The sequence below is a fragment of the Protopterus annectens genome, chromosome 9.part0 (assembly GCF_019279795.1).
Source record: "Protopterus annectens isolate FY-2018-M chromosome 9.part0, PAN1.0, whole genome shotgun sequence".
NCBI lineage: Eukaryota > Metazoa > Chordata > Ceratodontiformes > Protopteridae > Protopterus > Protopterus annectens.
In genome coordinates, this window is record NC_056743.1 from 1,804,528,400 (window position 1) to 1,804,545,663 (window position 17,264).

The following is a 17,264-nucleotide window of genomic DNA, read 5'->3' on the forward strand; positions in this document are numbered from 1 at the left end:
GTATACTATAAACAAAAGTAAAATCCAAACTAGTCCCCACTCAAATTGTATTCTGGGAGCAAGCCTGGACACTGCATCCCAGTATTCCTTACTGCAGAAAAACAAGCCTACCTGACGGGCTAATTCTCTCAACTAGCCACCAGAACCCAGTTCGCAATGAAAGTCCTGCAAGCTCTAGGGTTCATGGCATCCTGCGTTCTATTAATTCCATATGCCAGACTGCATATGAGGAAACTACAGTGGTATCTAAAAAGCCTTTGGTGTCAACTTTTTCAGGACCTGGAAACTATCATACCTTTAATACCCTGTCTAAGGAAATATTTTCTTTGGTGGGCAGCAGCATGCAACCACAATTGTCTCCCCTTTTCACAACCCTAAGCTACCCAGACCCTAACCACAGACTCGTCAGATTATGCCTGGGGTGCACACCTGGACGGCAGGTGCATTCAGGGCCATTGAAGCCCAAATCAAATGCATCTGCACATCAACCAAAAAGAGATGCTAGCTGTTCAGCATGCTCTGACCGCTTTCAGACCCCCAACTCTCCCCAGGCCTCTAGTGATGGACAGACAACACCACAGTGATGTGGTACATCAACAAGCAGGGAGGAACTCTCTCTTCTCTGCAGGCTCGCCGTGACCCTTTGGCACACTGCTTCAGACATGCAAGTTCACCTGCTAGCGCAATTCCTGTCAGGCTCCCAAACCTCTCTGGCAGACAACTTAAGCAGAAACCTGCTAGACCCACACAAGTGGCAGCTTAAACCATAGAACCTTCAATCTTGTAACAGAAATGGAGCACCCCAAAGGTGGACCTCTTTGGTTCCCAATCACCAGCTCAGCAAATTCTGCACCAGGGAACCTCACAGCAAGGCCTGGAAAGTGGATGCTCGAGTCTTCCAACTGGTGAACTTATGCATTTCCCCCTCTATCACGAATTTCAAGGGTACAACTCAAAATAAGGGAGGAAAAAACAAGGGCAATCTTGATTGCCACAGAATGGCCACACCAGCACTGGTACCCACTGCTGTGCAGCCTGTCACCTACCTCACACTCCTGACCCAGAAGAATGGAGAATTCATGCGTCCACATTTGCAGACCCAGAACCTGGCACCCTGTCTTATTCCCTAATCTCTCCTCCAGCTGCCAGCTTAAGCAAACTGGATGTTGTACATGAGGCTGGACACCCCAGCACTAGAAAATCCTATGCTGACAAGTGGAAAAGATATTGCACCTGGATCCAGGCTAAAGGAGCTGAAACAGCACAGCCCTCCCTACCTCTCATTCTGGATTACCTAGCAGACCTACTACACGGGGGGGGGCTTCTATTAAAATTCATGCCTCTGCCATCTCTACTCATTACAACACAAAACCCCCATCTCTTCTCACCCTCTCACAGTTCCTAAGAGGAGCTAACAATTTAAGGCCACCCAGAAGAGCTCCTACCCCAGCTTGGGACCTTTTGTGTTTGAAAAGCTCAAACTTACCCCCCTTTTGAGCCTGCAGCTTCAGCAAGAGTTAAAATTCCTTTCTTGGAAAAGTGCCTTGCTTCTGGTAATCACTTCAGCTAGAAGAGTTTGTTGCAAACACTCATTGTTGTAGAGCCCTTCATCATTTTTTCATGATGACAGGGTCTCCCTCAGGACTAACCCAACTTTCATGCCTAAAGTGGTGTCCAGTGTAGCTCTCAACCAATCAATCCATTTGCCCACCTTTTTCCCTAATGCACACAAGGGGGAAAGAATTCTGCATTCTCTAGATGTACACAGACTCTACCTGGATAGGACTAAATCTTTTAGGAAAACTGACCAATTGCTAGTCAGCTTTGCCGCAGGGGCAGAGGGCAAGGCCATATCCAGTCAATCTACAAATGGATAGTATACTACAATTTACGCCATTTACGCTACAAACACCACAGGAAACCACTCCCTAAGGGGGTCAGGATGCATTCCACCAGGGCAACCTCCACCTCTGCAGCTTTTCTCGGAGGGGTCCCTACCAGGGACATCTGGAGGCTGCGGCATGGACTTCTGTTCATTCCTTCACCAAACATTACCACCTGTCTATCTTCTCCATATCCAGGGCAGGCTTTGCAACAGTCTTGCAGGGAATCCTAGCCAGCCCCCAGTCTTCTTGACTGCCTCCACCCTTTTCAGCTTTGGAATCAACCCAAGTGTGATGACTGCAACAGTGAAACACGAAGAACATAGTACAGTTGTGTACACTTACCATGTAGATGTTTTACCATGTAGATAAGTGTATTCACTGTTGCAGTCTTGGTTTCCCACCCTCCATCTGTCTGTGTGCTCGCTTCTTTGTGTGTGTATGCCTCACCCCTTACAGGGGATACTTTCAACTGGTGGTGGTCTTCCACCATAACCTAGCTCCCTATTTGGGGGCTCCTGATAGTTGGGGCAAGAAACTGATGTACTGGCATCGGCTGTCTGATTTTATACCACTGACCATCTGATGCGAGTCCTGGAGCAACAGCAACCGACGCAGGAATACTAAGCCTCTGGTATTCGGACCGACTGAGGGCTACCACTGGCAGGATAACCCAAGTGTGGTGACTGCAACAATGAATACACTCCAACATCTGCATTTATGGCAAGTGTACACAACTACTTTTTGTTGGGCTGTTGCATCATGACACACTTATCCTTGAATGTGGATAAAGCTGCTGAAGCTTCCCACAGTCATTGGCTTTGATTCCTATTCTGCATTGGAGTACTGTATGCCCAAATGGGAGGTGTAGTACTCTTGCAGGAATTCCCTAGCCAAAACCTCATTGTAATGCACATTTCAGATGTGTACTTTCATTTTTTTCTAAATTTTTGTTTTACTTGCAATATTGTGCATTGAGCCTGTTTTTATACAAACTTTGGATAGCTGAGTTGAGATGGAGTGAACAAATTTTTATCTGGTTTTGTTTGCCAAGTGTGATTATCCTGTACTCTTGTTTTGACGAGAAGCTTCAATGCAGGGTTTTTGTTGAGGTCTCAATGTTGCTAAACTATTTTTAATTTTGTTTAGGGTCAAGATGAAAAGAAAATAAAACTTGAGTGTCCAAATGGAGATAGGTAAGAGAAATGCACTCTGCATTTTTTGTCCACAGTTTCACCTGTGCAGTATACTTAAAGCTTTGATAATGTATATACAGACGTGTTAAATATATAAAAGCAGTTATATACTTCATTTTATTTTTTAAGATCTGCAGTTTTGTAGTTTATTTTGGTGCATAGATCTGAATCCAAGATGATAAATTTGTGTTACAGCTAAATTTGTATTATAGCTATGTATAAATGCTAGGGCAGCTTGGCCACTTGCCTAATTTTCTTTGGACCTCTTTAGTCCATTTTAGATGGAGCAAAGGTGGCTGCCATTGTCCAGATGAGTCTGCTAACTTTTGTTTGGAAGATACAAACACTTTCACTTGAGCAAATTCAATTTAGTCATGGTTCTGCTGTCCAGTGTGCGTCTTTGTTGCTGTTGCAGGCCAGTGTTACCAGGAATTTGTCTTCTGCAGAATAGTATAGGAAAGCCTTTCTTGTGCCAAAAAAGTAACCAACCACACTTAAGAGCTTCTTCCTGTGTGGTGAATACTTTATTTTGGAGAGCTGTCTAAATGCTACTGCTACAGGTAGAGAGCTTTTCAGTGTTTTAGGGGAGTAACAGTGCCTTAAAAGTGGTGACTGCCTTCAGAGGCTTGAATTGCTTCTTCCAGCATCAAAGGAACAGTCAGTGTCAAACATTTGCCTGTGTAACTGAAAGATGAGGATGGGGTGAACTCTGGGCTTTCTGTTCTTATGATGCAAGAATGCTTTGATGCTCATTTGGAGGGAATGAGTTATTTGACCAATTTACTTCTCATGGTAGACCTTCATATAGACATTCTTGCGCCAGTTTTCCTTCCAGCATCAAAGGAACAGTCAGTGTCAAACATTTGCCTGTGTAACTGAAAGATGAGGATGGGGTGAACTCTGGGCTTTCTGTTCTTATGATGCAAGAATGCTTTGATGCTCATTTGGAGAGAATTGAGTTATTTGACCAATTTACTTCTCATGGTAGACCTTCATATAGACATTCTTGCGCCAGTTTTCCTGGAGCTCACCTAACAACTGAAGTGTAAAGAAGATAAGTTTTCCATTAAATTTTTTTTTCTTGTACAACTCTGTAGTTCACATACAGGAAATTGCTACTAATGACAAATGTATTTTCAAACAAGGAGCGGTGCAGTTTCTGCGGGCACTTTTCTCCATTTCAGATTCTGCAATTGGTGTATTTTATGGAAGGAGAGTGGTTCATGGTGTGAAAAATGCACAGGGGGGGGGGGGCGTAAGATCAATCAACCTGGGCACTTTGACTTGGATTATGTATGGTTAAAGCCCTGAACCTTTGACCCAATGGGTCTTGTTTGGTAGAAACATGAGGGAATTTACATTGGGTAAAGTGTCTTCCACCACAGGGATGTTTCCTGTACACTGTGCATTTCTGTGATTTCTGGCTTGTCTTTTTTTAGGGTGCACGTGGTAGGTGCTGCCTTGTTGCTATTTGAGCTTTTGTCTTGGCTTGAAAAGACTCTTAGCAGTGGTACTTTTTGGTATGTTTTGCCCCTTTTGGTTGTTACTTTGGTACTGCCAACCTATGCCCACAATTGCCATGAATCGGTAGGATGGACAGCTTCCCTGCTGCTAGTTGTTCCTGTCTTTCCCTTTGTTGATACAGCTCAGCTTTCTCCAGTTTGGCTTGTCCTGCACAAGCCCATTAGTTAGTTCCCCCACCTCTCACTCTTCCATTGCAGTCATTTTATATAAAAAACGTGTCTAGTATAGCAGTGATCGTTCCTGGCCCATCCTAAATAGGATACTTAAGTCCTACAAAATATAATTTTCTTTGCACAATTGTACCTACAAGTAACGTGATTATAATCATTTGGTCAGTGTTGCTGATGCCTTTGCAAGAAATTAAGTTCTGTCAAAATAGTACCAGAATGTCTGTGGACGTTCAAGGAATGGAATATACTTGGGTTCAAGAAAGAAAACTGAAATGGATAGTTTGGCTTAACTTAAACCAAATTTCAATATGACTGTAGGTATAAAAGGGTTTTTCTTGGTGTCCCTGTGGAAAATGAGAGGGTAGGCTCCTCATTTAGGTCTGTTCAATAAACCTTTCCTTGTTAACTGCTTAGGTTCATAGGTTCATACTAGGCTATCTGCCCTAGGGCATTTATAAGCCTAGCCAGAGTGTGTGGCTTTCACCACCCCTTAGGATGAGAATAATATACCCATTAGTTTGCTGTGCCTCTGTCCAGCAGTGATAGAGATGATTCCCGGGGTAAACCTACGATCTCCCATCCACTCGTCAAGATTTCTCTTGAACAGAGTCAGTGAGGGGCTCTGCCTCACATGGACTGGGATTCTGTTCCATAGTGTAGGGAGTCTCTGGGTGATGAATCTCTCTCCAGCACGTCCTATTTATATCCGTGTTGAGGTTTAAGTCTCTTGCTCTCGTGGCTCTGGTGGATTTGGATTTTTTGAGGTGGAGCATGTCCATTAATTCCGGGTTGGACATGGCCTTGTATGTCAGGCACAGATCACCTCTGAGCAGACGGTATGCGACTGAATAGAGCTGGAGTTTCTTCAGTCGGGCATCGTATGACATATGTTTGAGCCCCTTTATCCTTTTGGTGAGGAACTTTTGGGGTCTTTCCAACTGCTGCAGGTGTCGGGTAAGGTACATTCCGAATGGGGCGTTGTACTCAATCATTGGTCTGATAAGTGAAGAGTACAGGGGTACAATGACCTCTCCTGATCTGGATGTGAATCCCTTCATGATCAGGTGGGCAATGTAGAAGGTCTTCCTAACCACTTTGGCAAATGTGAGTGTCAAAAGAGAGGTTACTGTCAACTTGGGTCCCCAGGTCCCTGATAGCTTCTTCCGTGTTTAATGGATTACCACTTATGTGGTAATTAGGGGTTACCTTGTTTTTCCCAAAGGGTATGACTATACATTTTTTGGCATTTAGCTTAAGGCCATGGCTCTGGCACCAGTTATCGATTTCTATGAGACCTTTCTGGAGGATGTCTGTGTCTGATGGAGTGTCAATTATGGTGCCCAGTTTGCAGTCATCTGCAAATTTTGTCAGCCACAATCCCCCTAGGTTTGCCTGCACTTCAGAAAAATAAATGCCGAACAAGAGGGGCCCAGGACTGAGCCCTGTGGGACACCGCGTGACCGGCTTAGTCTGACATGGCACCAGCAACTCTAACCCTGTGTGTTCTGTCCTTGAGCCAGTTTGCAACCCATCTTGTGACATATGGGTTTACATCTAAGCTGGTGAGCTTTTCTATTATGCCCGAGTGGGGTATTGTGTCGAACGCTTTTCTAGGTCAAGGTAGGCTGTGTGAACTGCCTTACCCTCATCAATGGCCTTAGTGACTGTTTGAAAAAGTCGACCAAGTTCAAGAGGCAGGATCTGCCCTTGACAAAGCCAAATTGGGTAGGATCCAGTGTCTGTAGGTCCCCAATGTCTTTATTTATGAGTTCCATTATGATCCTCTCCATAGCTTTGCAGACGAGGCTCGTCAAGCTTATGGGCGGTAATTTCAGGGTCCGTAGAAGCACCGTCTTTGTGGAGTGGGACCACAGTTGCTGCGCCATTCTTTGGAGTGCGTATCCTGTAGTAAGGCTAAGATTAAACAGCAGCCTTGTGTGTGGGTTTAGTTCCTCATTGAGTTGTGTAGCACACAGCCGGGGACACCGTCCGGTCCCATTGATGCTGTGTTTTTGCTTTAGAGAGCAGCTCTCACCTGGGCATCTGAGATGTTTGGGAGGCTAGACTCTGGTGGGATAGATATTTCTCCTTTTGGGGGGGAGGGAGGGGAGAAATTTGCACTGAACCTGTCTGCCAGTATGTTGGCAATGTCTGTGGGTTCAGTGATTTTTTTATCATTTTGGACTAATTCTGAGCATATCTGGGAGTTTCCACCCAGGTTTCTAACATAGCTAAAGAAGGCTTTATGATTGTGTGTCATTAGCGATTTTTCTCTCAGTTGGCCTTGGATGATTTTATGAGTGATCGTAGTTTTTTGCTAGTATTGATCAGAGATGCCTTCCCATTTAGGGATTTTGCTCTGTCATGTAGTAGCTTTCTCCTCTTGTTGTAGAGTTTGTTTATGGCTGGAGTCCACCAGACCAGGCGCCTGCCTTTGGTGGAAAGGGTCTTGATTTTATTAGGGATTGCTTGATCCATACATTCCTGGAGGTGCTCGTAGAAGGAATTTGTAAGGGTTTCAGCAGCGTGGGTTGTGGCCCCCACTGGCTCGGGGGCCTTGAAGGATACCACTCCAGTCTTAAGAAGTGTGAAGTTTGCTTTTGAGAAGTTCTTCACTGTGGTCTTTTTTGCTGGGGGTGGGGGCGGGATGTGGATCTCCAGTGAGATTAATTTATGGTCTGATCTCACCAATGAGGAATATACTTCCGGTGTGGAGCATTTTGTCCCCATGTTTGTGATGATCAGGTCTAGTAAATTTTCTCCTCTTGTGGGAATGGTGATTAGTTGTTCCATAGCATTTGAGTTTATGAACTCAAGGAACCTTTGGGCTAGGGTGTTGGGGCTTGAGTAATGTTCCCAGTCTGTTTGGGTAGTTGAAGTCACCCAATATGATGGTGTTTGGAGAGACATTCATACTCTCCAGTGTCTTCAGGAAGGCTGTGTGGGTTTCCTGAGTTTGAGAAGGTGGTCTGTAGCATGTTACAAACTGTAGGGCAGTTTTACCTATGGTTAATTGCACCTGGATGGTCTCCAATGCTTCTTGCGTTGCCACTAACCTGGAGGTGTGGGTATCCTTTATGAATATGGATACTCCCCCTCCTTTTGTGGTTCGGTCCGGATTTTGGGGCCGGAACGCATGATATGAGGTATAACCTGATAGTGCTGCGGTGCTCTCAGGAGCCTTGAACCAGGTTTCTGTCACAGCACAGACATCGATGCTCTCCATACTGAGGAGGGCTTCGAGGGCGTGCATCTTGAGATTTAGACTTCTGGCATTGAGCAGTATTACCCTTAGTTTTTCTCCATTTTTGTTTTCTAGGGCGGTAGGTTTATCATTTGAGCCTTGCCTAAAAAAGGCACTATGGGGGTGGCAAGAGCTTTTGCCAATATCCGGAAGCCCAGGGGTGACAGGTGCAAGCCGTCCCTTGCGAAGCAGCGTGGCTTGTCTAGCATGTCATCCCAGGCAGGCAGACATTGGATCCCCTTAGAATGACACCAGTAATTAAGCCAATTATTAAAGCTGATCATTTTGTCTCTGTATTGTGGCATCATTCTTGGTGAGGGTAGGATACTGCTCAGGGTCAGGGTCATACCGGCCTGGGCTACATAATCTGAGAGCTCCTCTGTCTCTTTTCATGTAGTCCAGGGAGGTACGTCTCAGGTCGTTCACACCGGCATGGACAATGACTGAGTCATACTTGTACTTGCTGTGGAGTGACCTGAGTGCTTGTGTTGTGGCTGATTCTAGCGCCTGACTGGCAGCTTACTGTGATCTTTTCCTTGTTCAGTCTGGTGAGTGGGACGTCAGTGTGTCTGACTATGGAGTCACCTATAACAAGTGTGTCTGGCATTGTGTTTGGCCTTAAGGGCTGTGACTGTTTAGCACACTGACTTTGAGAACTATGTGTTGCATGTCTTATGCCTTGAGGTGGCAGTTGCTTGGGTGTCTGCTTTGGAGGTCTCTGTAGTTTTGGTAGATTTTTGATCAGTGCCTCCGAGTATGTCTGTGTGTTTGTGTTTGTTTTGCAGTTGTGATAGTTCTATGTGAAACTGGGTTTGTGGTGTGCGTGGTTTCCTTCTCCTCCTGTCTGGTCTTGCCAGTCCTGAGTTGAGAGAGCTCAGCCTCCAGTTTGGCTATATAGTTGCATCTCTCACATGTATTTGTGTTTTGTGGGAGAAGGAGTGGGTTGTCTGTGTACATGAGGCAATTGTAACATTGCCTCAAGATGCCCAGATTCACCAGCTGAACAGGAGAGGACGCTAGCAACTGACCCTTCGACATGCTAGAAAAAGTGAAAAAGTTTGCTGTGTAACTGAGTCAGAAGGGACCTATAGGGAAATGGGTACTCAAGGGGATTCTAGGCTAATGTAGTACTTTGTTTAGTATACAAGTACTTTACCTAGACTCTGTTTTCAGTCTTTCTTTTTATGGTTTGGCATAATTTTCAGTGGAGAAGTTATAGATAGTAACAGGATTTTATCTGGGAGGGGAAGAGGGAGAGAGTCAAGAAGATAAGTTGATCTTCCAATAGAACAAGGTTGTTTAGGATTACTTCATTTAAAGTGGTATTTTAGAGCTTCACAATTAAAGCTGTTGTAGCACTAGTAAAAGGCAACCATTCCAAACTGGAAAAGGATGGTGAAGCGGGGGTGGGGGATTCAGGAAATGAGTGATTTTGGTGCAGAGCATTAAAGAGAACAAGATGTTAGTGTTTCACTGTTGCAGTCATTACACTTGTGTTATCCTGCTGGCAGGCTACCCGCGGTCGGCCAGAATTTCAAAGTCTAGGTCCAGTGTTGGTTGCTGTCGTGTCTTCCCTGACGTCAGTGCGCCAGGGGTATAAAAGATGCAGCAGACGCCATTTTCAGTCTTTCTTGCCACATGATGCCAGAAGCAAAAGCAGTTCGCAAGTGCCGGTCGGCCGACTCCTGAGACTTTCAAAATCGAATTTGAGAACCGAAGTCTTCAATAAAGCCAAGTACCCCATTGGAAACTTTTTTTTCCTTGCTCCAGGCCGATGTCAGTAAAAGTTAACAATTGTATTTCTTGTGGGAAGCAAATACCTCATAAGGACACTCACGGTTACTGTGTTAATTGCCTAGGCTCTGACCACGACGTTACTAGTTGTCTGTTTTGTGCTAGATTCAACAAACGCACTAAGCGTCTGTTTGATTTTTCTTTGGCCGAAGGTTTAACTACATAATGCCGTCAGAACTGACCGGAATTCATAAAAACCGCAAAGACAAGGAATAGGACAGGCATCCAAGGTCCAAAACAGACTAAGCCTCTTCTAGGCCAGTCGCTGGTTCTCAGTGAGGCGCTTTCGCAGCCCCTGACACCCACTACCTCAGCCACAGGCCGCATCAGACTCTCACGTGGAGACACCTAGGCCTCTGGAAACTCAAGGTATTGGGCCTGCGGAAAGTATTCCCTCAGATGCGTCCAGAGCCGCTGAGCAGGCATCTGCTTCTGGGGGTGTTTTCAGACCTTCACAGCTTACTATAAGTCCACTACAGCAGCCAAGGCAAAGTCAAAAATATCATTAAAGACAAGGAAGCAAGTACAGAATTCTCCTGGACAGTCATCCATACCAAAGAAACAGATCCTTAAAATGGACGAGGACCTAATTACTTTGATCAGGGGTTCCCATCCCCCTCCTAAGACACTGACTCCTCTGATTCCTCTTCAGAACAGGGCTATTTTCTCCCTCCCTATGAGGACTGATGCAGAAGAATCTATACCTTCAGCCTCTCCAACTGAAGATTATACTTTTGGGGAAACCTTGCACACCATATGAGAGCATTTCCATTGGGAGAGCCAGAATTATTCAGAATCCAAGAAAAGGCTCAGACTTCCTTTTATTGCCTCAGCACAGGCCCCATGGCTATCCCCCTGTGCTTGATATTGTTTGTTTTCTGTGAATCCAGTTTGTCTCCTGATTCTTTACCCCCTGCACCAGTCGAGCCAGACAGGTACTATAGGGTCCCAGACTCTCAAATTTCTTTATAAAAACCCTGCTGCTGACCCAGAAACAATTTCAGGGTCCTAAAGGGGTTAAGGCTTCCACTGCAAATAAAAACCCTGTCCCCTCTTGATAGGGATTCCATAGCTTTGGATAGATGGGGGGGGGGGGTTACACTTCTGCTACTTTAGCTGTAAGGGCTTTTGCCAGTTTCACATGCTTAAATATCAACAGTACCTAATGTCTTTGTTAAAACAGAAAATGCTTACAAACTCAATGTTCTGACAATAAGGAAATGCAGGATTCATTACATGCAGCTGAACAAGTGGGAAAGCATACTCTGCAATGTGGTTTTGATTCATTAGAGGCTTCTTGCAGAGCCGCAGTTACAGCCTCTGTCATTCGAAGGCATGCTTGGTTGAAAGAAAGTTTACTTGAACATGTTAAAGTAAAATTATTGGATGCTCCACTACAGCCTGATACTTTGTTTGGTGTTAAGGCAGAAGAGGTGTTAAAGAAAATGGAAGATAAAGAAAAATCAGTGCAGACAGTAAAGGATTTTTTTACAGGTTCAAGCCACCTAGATTTGGCAGAAACTGGCCTTCAAAAAAATTGGTCCTTTCCAGTGTCAGACAGGCCACAGAAGCAGATAGATGCCCAAGAGGCAGATCTCTGCCCCAAGGCTCATACAGACCTAAACAAATGGGGTGCTTCAGCCCCCAAAGACGACAAATTGCAACCTTATAGGAAATGGTCCCGATGACTTCTCTCTAATGCCTTTACCTTTTGGCAGCACCTTTAGGGGGAAAGCTAGCACTCTTCTCACAGTTGGCACATGATCACCCAGGACAAATGGGTACTGAATATTGTTTCTCAGGGTTACAGGTTCCACTCACCCTTCCAAAATCAAAAGGTATGCCAGACCTGCCACAAAACCAATGGGCAGAGGCACAAAAACAAATTTCTGCTCATGGGCATGAGAGCTATTCAGAGTACCACAGCAAGAACAGGGACAAGGATTTTACTCTACTTTTCCTGGTACCCAGAAAGGACAAAGCCTGGAGACCAATACTGGACCTGTCAATCCTAAACACTTTCCTGGATGTTCCAAAATTCAAAATGTTAACACTGCAGCAACTTCTACCCATGCTGGGCAAGAAGGCTTGGCTAGTTACTTTGGACCTCCAACGAGGCATACCTGCATGTCCCAATTGGCTTATCTACTGCTGCCATGGTCTTCACAAAATGCTTGACACCAGTAATTGCATTTTGCAGACAAGTAATTCAAATATATCCCTACTTGGACTGCCTTACTCAAGCAGAGAGCAAGGACATTCTACTAAAGCATCTGGCGTTTGTAAAAAGATTACTAATTTGCCTAGGGTACACAGTAAACAAAAAATCAAAACTAGTGCCCTCTCGATAATATTCCTGGGTGCAAGCTTAAATACAACTGCCCAAATGGCTTATCTCACGCCAGACAAGCGAAGGCAACTAACTCATTACTTTTAAATGATAGCAACAAAGACCCAGCTCCCTGCAAGAAAAATTTCTGCAGGCCCTGAGATTCATGGCATCCTGCATTCTACTAATTCCATATGCAAGACTGCATATGAGGAAACGTGTTTGGACTCGACATTGCCACAGCCTGGAAACCACTCTAATTCCCTGCCTGCAACAGGAGTTTCGATGGTGGGCACTGGCCTGCCCCCACAACAAGGGACATCCTTTCACCTTACCCACAGCCAGGCAGACAATAACAGATGCATAGGATTATGCCTGGGTGGTACATAAACAAGCAAGGGGGCACACATTCCTACCCCCTCTGCAGGCAAGCCATGACTTTGTGGGACACAGCACTGACGGGAGTACATCTGCAGGCACAATTCCTGCCAGGAAAGAAAAATACCCTGGCAGACTAAGCAGGAATGTCATGGATCCTCACGAATGGAAACTAAATCCACAGGTCTTCAGCATGATAAGGAAATGGGGATGCCCAGACAGATCTTTTTGCCTCCCCTCACAACTGCCAACTACAGAGATTCTGCACAAGAACTTATAGCTCACAAGCATGGAAAGTGGATGCTCTATCATTCAGCTGGAAAACCCTGACTGTTTATGCCTTTCCTCCACTGCCTCTCCTTCCCAAGGTGCTCCTAAGTCAGACGAGAAGCCGAAAATGATTGATTGCCCCAGACTGGCCATGCCAGCACTGGTACCCAATCCTAAATCTGGCTGCATGGCAGATAATATAGCCACTCAGACCACACCTCTCTAAAGCGGTTATGGGTGTCATTTTAGAAGCCAGGAGGCCCAGAACTAGGAAGTCTTATGCAGAAGCCAGGAGGCCCAGCACTAGGAAATCCTATTTTCTCTCATCCACTTCTAAGACAGTACCTCAGTGGGGCAAAAAACAAGACCCCCCCCCCCCCAAGGAGAGCACCAATACCTACATGGGACCTAAATTTTGATTTAGAAAAGCTCACACTGCCTCCTTTTGAGCCAGCCAATACAGCTGATACAAAATTCTTATGGAAAACTGCTCTGCTCCTAGCAAAAACTTCAGCAAGAAGAGTCTCCGTTACAGGCATTTAATGGCAGTGGAACCTTTTATCATTTCATCAGGACAGGATCTCTAAGGACCAATGCAACATTTATGCCAAAGGTAGTAGCCAGTGTGGCTCTTAACCAAACAATTCATTTGCCAACATTCTATCCAAATCCCCAGAATAAAGGGGAGAGACTTCTACACGCTTTGGACATGCACAGACAGCTACGATTCTACTTGGACAAAACAAAAAAGCTTTCAGAAAAACTGAGCAACTCTTTGTAGCTTGTGCTGCAGAATCACAAGGAAAGCCCATCTCAAAGCAGACTATTTCAAAATGGATCGGACACTGCATTCATTTCTGCTATTCACAACATGGCAAATCGGTTCCCAAGGGCATTAGGCCACATTCTACCAGAGCAGCAGCCACTTCAGCAGCCTTCCTCAGGAGTACCAACCAAAGACGTTGGCTGCAACCTGGAGTTCAGTGCACACTTTTCACCAAGCGCTACCACTTGCCTCTCTACTCTAAATCCAGAGCAGGCTTTGCCACTGCAGTTCTGCAGGGCCTGGTAGCCTCTCCTAACCCTTTTTAGGCCCAGCCATCCAACCTCAACTTTGGGATTCAACCCAAGTGTAATGACTGCAACAGTGAAACACTATGAATGTAGTGCAGTTGTGTACCTACCATAAATGTAGATGTTAGTGTATTCACTGTTGCAGTCCAGGTTACCCACACACCATCCCCCTTTTCTTTGCTGGGACTTTTCTGTACTTAATTCTATACAACCTACATGGTGTATTTGCTTGTAGATGAAGGAAATGTTTGATAAGTTGTCCATCTCGCCTTCATTCTTGCTGGATGGGTTCGGAGCCGATCCTCTGCTCCGACTCGGCCATTAAAGCTCGAGAGTTGGTTCCACCGGCTCGAGGCTCCCCGTATATCCCACAATGCTAGGCGGTAATACCTCAGATCTCGTTTGCCGCTACAGCGATCGAGGTGTGTTGCTTCAACCGGCTTCAGGTTAGTCTAGTAAAACAGTTTAAAAGTTTATTAAACCCCTTTTAAATTAGTTTTGGTTCAGAATTCCCTTAGTTTTAGTGGATTTTTATCCCTTCCTTCTTTACCACAAGAACTTATATGTTCTTCCCTTAGGCCTTCGGGCCCTTCCATCCCCTCTAGTAGTGGAGTGTATGTGCTTTTCTAGGGATTTTAAAACTATCTAATCTTATTAGTTTACACTACTCACTAAAAATAAACTAACAACTTTAATCGGTGTGTTTGTGCTTGTGTGTGATTGCACTTCCTTACAATGTCTAAGGATTCGAAGGTCTCAGGCTTCAAGAAGTGTGACTCGTGCTGTCAGAAGATGTCTCTGACAGACGGTCACACTTCTTGTGTGTACTGCCTGGGACCTTTACACCTGCAGGACTCTTGTGCTGTATGCCATGGCTTCAGCCCTAAAGTCCTGCAGGAAAGAAAAAATAAGCTCATTTTACGAGGCTTATTAAAACCTGAGGGTCCCCCGACTGTTTCTTCGGGTAAACCCTCTAAGGTTTCTAGGTCGTCTGCTCCAGCTTCTGAGTCGACACCTAAGACGTCGAAGTCTGCTACTACATCGGCTCCGGCTGGAGCCAATGAGACTCTCCTCTTATTTCTTTGGTTCCCTTGGCTCCGGCTGGAGCCGAGGTATTGGAAATCTGAGTCTACTCCGATAAGACTATCGGAACCGACAACTAGGAAGAGGTCTAGGTCACAGTCTCTTGGCTCCGTTCATTCGGCTCCAGCATCTCCCTTGCTGTCTGAACGGAGCCATAGGTCTCACTCCTCTAGGTCGTCGAGACTTTCTGATCATGACCTTCAGAGGGTAGTGAGTCGACTTCTCAAGTCCGAGGCACTGACCCAAATGCTTCAAAGCCCGACTCCTCAGTCTATGCTTAATCCTATTTCTCAAAATGTTCCTCCTCCGACTCCTTTGAGTTCGGAGCCGGGGCATTTCGGACCCGAGACTGTGGTAGCGTCGGAGCAGATACAATTGTCTACGGTGCCGTCGTCTGCTCCGATTTTTTCCTTGGAAGAATGTCTGCGCCGGACTTCCCTCGTCGGCTCTGAGGGGGTGAGTGGCATCGGACCCTTGTCCGACCCCGCTCTCCCTCTCGGCGCTTCGACACTGGTGTTCGGCTCCGACATCGGCCTCGGAGCCATCACTGTCTGTGCCGAGGGAGGTTTTCAGCCTTTCGGAGCGGGGACCTCTGGCTCTGCCTGACAGGGGTGCTTTCGAGGTCATGCGGAGTGTGTTGGAACCTGGTTCAACTCCACAGTCGGCTCCATCCGCCCCTCCCTCCTCGGTGCCTCAGGTAATTTCTACTCACTCCCTCATCCCAGACGCAGAGAGCCAGCTCCTCAAGAATCCCCTGTAGGGATCTCATCCTCTTCCGAGGCCTCTCCTGAATTGGCAGGGGAGCCCCCCAGGAAGAGAAAGTGCAAGAGGAAGCACATAGACTCACCTGAGTCTGTCACGTCTGACACGGATTTAGAGGATTCTGAAGGTTCCCCCCGTTCCCCCTCTGAAGATGTCTCCTTTGCAGACATCCTGGAGATCTTAAAACAGAGGGGGGATTGGCCAGCCCTTAACCCTTCGGAGGATGAATCTGTGTATCTTGAGGCGTTCGGCTCTTGCCCTTCCACCTCCTGGGTGTCCCCTTGACCCCCTTATGCAGGTGGTTGCAAAAAAGGCTTGGACGGCTCCTGGCTCTGTGGACCCCACCCCCAGGAGACCTTCAAAGTTTATAACAGCACCAGCAGACAAGCAATTTCTGACTAAAGGAGTTTCTGTGGATGCTATGGTGGTAGCTGCTGCCACCAAGAAGGAACTAGCTGATCCTTCAGTGCCTGTCCATCCCCCTAACAAGGAATCTAGGTCTATGGACAGGTACGGGAAGCGGATGTTTTCGTCAGCGACCTTTTCAATGTGTTCGCTGAACTACCTCTGTCATTTCACTCGTCTTCAGAGACTTGATCAAGGAAGCGAGTGAGATGTTAAAGGATCCAACAGCTGCGAGTTTTCAGGATAAGATGAACGCTCAGCTGGCTACCCTCAATTCGATAGCTAACTCCTCCATGCGCCTTCTTTCATATGCGGCTGATGGAGCGAGCAGAGCCGCAGGTACAGGTGTGGCCTTACGCCGGCATGCCTGGATGCGGCTATGCAATTTTGTGGGCCCCTTTAAGACGTCTTTCACCAATTCCCCGTTTGATGGATCGTCCCTTTTTGGTCCTCAAGTGAAAGAAACCTTGACAAGGTGCGAGACTGATGGCAAAACTTTCTGCCGTCTTGAGTCCGTTTTTCTACTCCTAGGCCTTACCCCAAGGGCCAGAAAAGTGGAAAGATGTGGTTCTGCAAGCAATCTCAAGGGTCTTTGCCTGACTCAGAGTCGGTTCCCCTCTAGAGGCAGAGGGGGGAACAATAATGGCAGATGCCGCCCTAGAGGCAGGGGGGGGTCCACAAAACCAGGGCAATCGAGAAACCTTTTCCGATGAGCCTTTTCAGCATCCCTGAGGTGTTGCCTGACTGTCCACCTTCGGAGGCAGTCGGGGGAAGACTTTCACTGTACTCAGAAGCCTGGCGATCTCTAACTCAAGACAAGTGGGTACAGTCAATCATTTCCGAAGGCTATTCCATTCCGTTCTTTCGCATTCCAAATCAATCAAAAAAGTCCCTTCCAGATGTTCCACCTGCTCAAAGGGAACAAGCAGTGTTAGAAATATCAAAGTTGCTTGCAAAAAGAGCCATTCAGCCAGTTCCAGCAGACCAGCAAGGATCCGGAATCTACTCCAAATTCTTTTTGGTTCCAAAGAAAACAGGGAACTGGAGGCCCATTTTGGATCTCTGCATCTTGAACAAGTCTGTCAAGAAAACAAGATTTCGGATGGTCACATTGCAATCCATCCTACCCCTATTGGGGAAGGAAAACTGGAT

General features: G+C 46.2%; 1 protein-coding gene across 1 annotated transcript in view; it reads left to right on the plus strand.

Annotated features, from left to right (window-relative positions):
- Positions 1–17,264, plus strand: part of DNMT1 (DNA methyltransferase 1) — an 862,083-nt gene that overhangs the window by 139,487 nt on the left and 705,332 nt on the right. Inside the window, exon 7 of the mRNA XM_044084674.1 lies at positions 3,033–3,079. Within this exon, the coding sequence (XP_043940609.1) occupies positions 3,033–3,079 (47 nt within the window). The remainder of the gene's footprint in view (positions 1–3,032; positions 3,080–17,264) is intronic.